This window comes from Guillardia theta (assembly GCF_000315625.1).
Source record: "Guillardia theta CCMP2712 unplaced genomic scaffold GUITHscaffold_40, whole genome shotgun sequence".
Taxonomy (NCBI): domain Eukaryota; class Cryptophyceae; order Pyrenomonadales; family Geminigeraceae; genus Guillardia; species Guillardia theta.
The window spans coordinates 589,667-595,209 of NW_005434634.1; the positions used below are offsets into that span (position 1 = coordinate 589,667).

A 5,543-nucleotide genomic window follows, 5' to 3' on the forward strand; every position below is an offset into this window, starting at 1 on the left:
ATTATCTGTAACATCCCGTCAGGTGCTCTGATCAACCCGACTTTAGGATGGGGGGAGAGCGAGGGCGTGACGTCTCCTCAGGTTCCTCGCAAGGCGAACGAGAGGAAGGAGGAGTTTGTGATCCCCGACCACCTTCATGGCGAGAACCCTGACCATCGATCTCCTCACTTCGTCCACATGCAGAGGTACACGTAGACCCCCCTGTTCCTTTTCCTTCTCTCTGATCCAGCGATTGCAACATCTCATCAACATGTTGTCAGGATGGATTCGACCGACTGCTTCATGGATCCCGAGTACGCATGTGTTTTCTAAGTTTTTGTACATTACGAGGGTCAAAGTCGAAGAAACGGAGGCGAACAGAGTGACAAAGTATTATTAGTAGGGGTGAGAACACGAGACAAGATGTTTAAATTTCAGCTTTCAATCATTGTTAAATTCATCAAATAATATGTCTGTCTCCCTCCTCACGAACTATACAGGCCTACTTTCATCCTTCTCTTCTCTGCTGGTGCTCGGGTGGCGGGTCCTCGTGGCTTCCACTCCCACACGTGAATCTTCTCGCAGTGCCCGTCGCTCTCGCTGCTCTCCCGCGTGTAGAAGCGCATTCCCGTAGCAGCTCTGTGCAGCCCCTGGATCTCTGCCTCCATCCAGTACAGCTCGTAGACCGATCGAAGCCCCGGGTAGGAAGAGGACGTTTCTGTCTCCTCCCACGCCACAACTTCACCGTTGCGGAGGAAATGGATCGCCGGGTTCGAGCCCACGATGCTACCCAACTCTTCGCTCACTCCCCGACCACACGCATGCAAGGGAGTCTCTCCAGGTCGGAACTTCTCCGCGAGCTGCTTGTTCCTCTCCTTCACCACTCCGTTGTCGAGGATCTGACTCGTCTCGAACAGCTCGTAGTCCCCGTCAAAAACTCTTACCTTCGCAACCTTCACTCCCCTCGTCCCCTCTGGCCGGAGGAACGACTCCCCAGCTCGCAGCTCCTCGAGCAGCTCCCGCGCGCTCTTCGCTTTTCCATGCCCCCACTTGTTAAGATCACATCCGGCCTCTTCCACGAGCCATCGCTCAAGAGCCTCTTCGGACGCAAGAGGACCCTGGAGGAGAGGAGGAGGGAACAGGAAAGGCAGCCCAAGACCTCGAAAGCGGGTCACTGCAGTCGTGCCTTCCTTCACAGCTGTCTTGACGAGATCCAGCGTTGCATGCGCCAAGCAGGTCGTTTGTCGTGCCCCAGACCTTGGCCCTGACAACACGCTGGTAGCGCGGAAGCAGAGGCCGGGAGACAGGAGAACCGCGAAAACGAGAAGCGACAAGCCTGCACGCCGGAAACCCTTCATCCTTCCCTCTTGTTCACCAGGACAGCCAGCTAATCCTTGCAATCAAAGCACCCGCACCTCCAAGAGCCTCTCCTTACACCCCTTGTCCTGTTGATCTTCTCAGTCCTTGGTTTTGATAAACAGTTGTTTTCTTGTAGCCTTGTTGTGTAGCAGTGCTGTAGCCTTGTCTCTCAGTGATGTGTAGCAGTGCTGGAGTCTTGTTGTGTCCTTTCCTTGTGTGCTTGCTGTCTTGACGTGCTTGTCTTGTCCTGTCCTCGTCTCTTGCACCTTCTTTCCGATTGTTCTCTTACAAGTCACCCTCGACTTTCAAGGACTCCCACCCTCATCACCCACCCCCTCCCATATCCCTACCCTCCCGATATCTCCACTACCCCATAGCAAGAGTTCCAAACCACCCCCTCGGTGAATGACCACCTTGTGCATCTACCAAAGTACCCCACCCAAACTCACTGCAACAGTGATCCTCTGCTGGATCCTCTGACCCCACCTGGTATCTTTGATGCCCCTACCCCCTTAAAATGTTGATAACCCCCAATGTTGACCACCCTACCCTACCTCCCTCCCCTCTTCCTTGCTCGTGCGCATTGCAACAACCGCCAGAAACACGCTATAAATTAGTTTTATATATTAATATAATTTTAAAAGGCCACTATAAACAAATTAAACGAACAATACATGTTTTATCTTTGAAGGCTAAAACATTCAGTACAATATAAAACCATTTTATGAAATAAAACGATATTAAAACGGTGGGTCGCAATACCAATGGAATCGACGCAATATGGGCATGTTCTCTTTAACTACGCGTATCTGCCTCGTAAGTACGCACCACTGAGCGTGAGCCCGAGCCCCTGCCCGAGCCCGGGTATGAGCAGGGGGATGAGGGGGATGAGATGAGCAAGAGGGGGATGATGTAATATGAGAATGAGGGGGATGAAGTAGAGAGAGCACGTGAAGAATGAAGCGGAGGAGGGAGGAGGGGAAGCGAGGAGGTGGGGGAAGGGACAGCGAAGGAAGAGGAGGGGGAGGAGGCATGGGCTTCAAGCGGAAGAGACCAAACACGCAAGAGAAAGAGAAGAAGGAGATCTCGACACAGAAGAATTTAATGCAACCCATAGAGTATGTGGAGACGTCCCTTGACGAATACGGCTGGAAGCCTGTGCCCTTCGACTCCAAAACTTTCGGATCGTCTTGTAACCTCATGGGAATTATGTCGATATCGAAGATCGAGGGCGACGAGGCAGAGAAACTCTTGCGGAAGTACGAGAAATCCAAGGAGAAGCTGACGAAGCTGCAAGATAAGGGCAAGAGCACCAACAAGAAAGCAGCTCCAACGCCGGGGGAGGACCCAGCGCGTCGAAAGGGGGGGCAGAAGAAGCAGGAAGTAGCTAATGAGGCGAGAGAGAGCAGTATTCTCAAGAAGAAGAAGAAGAAGAAGAAGAGGCAGCAGGCTGACGTAGCCGCTGGAGGTCCAGGTGAAGCCGTGGAGGGTCAAGGGGAGGAGGAGGAGGATCATGAGGGTAACGAGGAGGTTGATGTCAGCGAACAGACGCCGAAGATCGCAGATGAAGACTACGACGACCAATGGGAGTACGAGGAATGGAACTGCGTCATGTTGCGCAAGTGCCTAGTGAAGGCGCTCAAGGAGCAGGGGTTCGAGCAGCCGACGGCGATCCAAGAGCTTGTCATCCCTGCTGCCATGGCCAAGCGTCAGGACATCTTCGGTGCTGCAGAGACAGGCTCGGGCAAGACGCTTGCCTTCGCACTCCCCATGCTCCAGCGCATCCTCGACAGCCACAACTTCTCGGGGATCGACGCGAAGGAGCGGAAGCTCGCCGGGCTTGTGCTGTCCCCCACGCGAGAGCTGGCGATTCAAGTGCGCGATCATATCGTAGCAGCGGCGAGATTCACCAAGATCAAGGTGGTGGCTGTTGTCGGCGGCCTCTCCATGCAGAAGCAGCAGCGCCAGCTCGCCATGCACCCGCACATAGTCGTCGGCACTCCCGGGCGACTGTGGGAGCAGATGCGACTGGGGAACGAGTACCTGCGGGAGCTGAACATGCTGCTGTGCCTTGTGATCGATGAAGCAGACAGGATGATGGAGACAGGTCACTTCCAAGAGCTCGAGAACATCCTCAACCTGCTCCCTGACCTCGACCCGAAGGCGAAGCAGAAGAGGGAGTCCAACGAGGAGGAGGAGGAGGAGGAGATAACGTCATTCCAAGCGACTAAGGGGAGCAAACTGCATGCTCAGAGGCATTACAGGAGGCAGACGATGATCTTCTCTGCCACCCTCATCAAGGACATCCAGTGGAGAAGCACCAAGAAGGTCAAGCGCAAGGAGAAGCGGAAGCAACCAGAGACCTCAGCTGACGTCAGGCGGCAGTCCATCGAGCGCCTGATTGACAGGCTGCAGCTGCCAGAGGAGCCAGTCATCTTCGACCTGACGCCGTCTGGGAAGGTGTCAGAGAAGATCGCGCAGTACCGTGTGGAGTGTCTGCCGCTGGAGAAGGAGGCGCGGGTGTATCACTTCCTGCTGAAGCACTTCGACAAGGGCGGGGCCGCGCCATCCTCTTCATCAACGCCATAGGAGAGGCGAGAAGGATCGCAAACCTCCTGAACCTCCTCCGCATCCGAGCTGTCCTCCTCCACTCGGGGCTGCAGCAGCGGCAGCGGCTCAAGAACCTGGAGACGTTCAAGCAGGACGCTTCCTCCGTCCTCATCGCCACAGACGTTGCTGCTCGTGGCCTCGACATCCCGCAAGTTTCTGTTGTCTTGCATTTCCACGTGCCCAAAGTTCCCTCGCTCTACATCCACCGATGCGGCCGCACGGCAAGAGGACGCGCGGAGGAAGGAATGAGCATCATGTACGTCACTCCACAAGAGCAGGTGTGCTCCGCTGCCTCATCCTCCTCCCTCCCCTCCCCTCCCCTCCCCTCCCCTCCCTCCCTCCCTCCCTCACTCACTTTCTCTCCCTCTTCCTTTCGCATGCTTGTCATTCTCTTCTACTTGCTGCTGTCGGTGCTGTCGGGCTCAAGCTTTATCTTTCAGGTTCACCTGCAGAAGATTGTTGACTCGACCGGTTTCGAGATTCCTCTGCGAGATGACGACGATGTTTACTTGACCTCCGCTCAGAAGCGCGTTCATGCTGCCAAGAAGCTCGAGGTGCCCGTGCAAGCTCCGCCTCGCCTCCTCCTCCTGACCTTCTCTTCTTACCTGCTCCTTCTCCCTCCTCCTCTTCCCTGGTCTTCCCCCTTCCTCTGTTCCAGGCGGAGCTGAACAAGAGCGGGAGGGAATCGAGGGACAGCAGCTGGTTGCGGCAGCAAGCGCAGGCGATGGAAATCGACATGGAGGAGTCGGACGGGGAGGACGAGGAGGTTGACGCGTCATCATCTTCTTTGCTGCTCCTGCTCCACCACCATCCTCCTACTCCACCTCCACCCTCCTGCTCCTCGTCTCACTTGTTTCCGCCCTGTCCTCCTCTCCCCCCCCCCCTTCTCTGATTATCTCCGTGCCCAGGTGATGATACAGAAGAGAAGCGCGACGCAAAAGATCCGGCAGCTTCAGGAGCAGCTCGATCGCTTGCTGGATGCTCACGTCCTACCCAAGGGCATTTCCCCTCGGTCTGACCTCACTCCTCCTCCCACTATCCTAGTTTGTTGCCTTCTCCTCATGCCTTCTGCCTCCTCCTCCTGCTGCTCCTCCTGCCCCTTCCTTTGCTCCTGGTCTTACCGCCATTGTCTCCGCCCTCCTTCTGATGTCTCGCAGCTTCATCGCAGGGTCGCAAGCGGCTCACGCTGGACTGCCAGAGATGCTGACGCACGGGGCGAGGATGGGGAGCATCAAGTACGCGGACGGCAAGCGAGTGCACAGGAAGAAGAGGAGGAGATGAGGAGGAGAATGAACCCGCTAGCTCTGGCTGTATCCCTCAGATCTTGACAACTTTACACCTTCCCTCCTCTTCCTCTCGCTCTTCCTCCTCCTGGCCCAGGAGCGAGAGCAGAGAGGACGAGGTCGAAGAACGCCGTGTGCTTCCTCATCATGCTCTTCACTGTTGGCTCCTTCTCCGGCCTGTAAGGGTCATCAGAGACGTCGCACTTCCTCCCTCCCTCCCTCCTCCTCCTCCTCCTCCTCCTCCTCCTCCCCTTCCTCCCCTCCACTCCCTCCCCTTCCCCTCCCCTTCCCCTCCTCCTCCCCTCCTCCTCT

The 5,543-nt window shown here is 56.1% G+C and overlaps 2 protein-coding genes across 2 annotated transcripts; one reads left to right on the forward strand and one right to left on the reverse strand.

Annotated features, from left to right (window-relative positions):
* Positions 1 to 464: 464 nt before the first annotated feature.
* GUITHDRAFT_139784 (hypothetical protein) lies at positions 465 to 1,337 on the reverse strand (the record flags this gene model as incomplete). The annotated part of the gene is made up of 1 exon (XM_005831483.1): positions 465 to 1,337. The coding sequence occupies one exon, from the start codon at positions 1,335 to 1,337 to the stop codon at positions 465 to 467; it is 873 nt and encodes a 290-aa protein (XP_005831540.1).
* Positions 1,338 to 2,370: 1,033 nt separating this feature from the next.
* Positions 2,371 to 5,229, forward strand: GUITHDRAFT_109675 (hypothetical protein; the record flags this gene model as incomplete). The annotated part of the gene is made up of 6 exons (XM_005831484.1): positions 2,371 to 3,832; positions 3,892 to 4,226; positions 4,389 to 4,502; positions 4,607 to 4,714; positions 4,857 to 4,960; positions 5,106 to 5,229. The coding sequence occupies 6 exons, from the start codon at positions 2,371 to 2,373 to the stop codon at positions 5,227 to 5,229; spliced, it is 2,247 nt and encodes a 748-aa protein (XP_005831541.1).
* Positions 5,230 to 5,543: the final 314 nt, after the last annotated feature.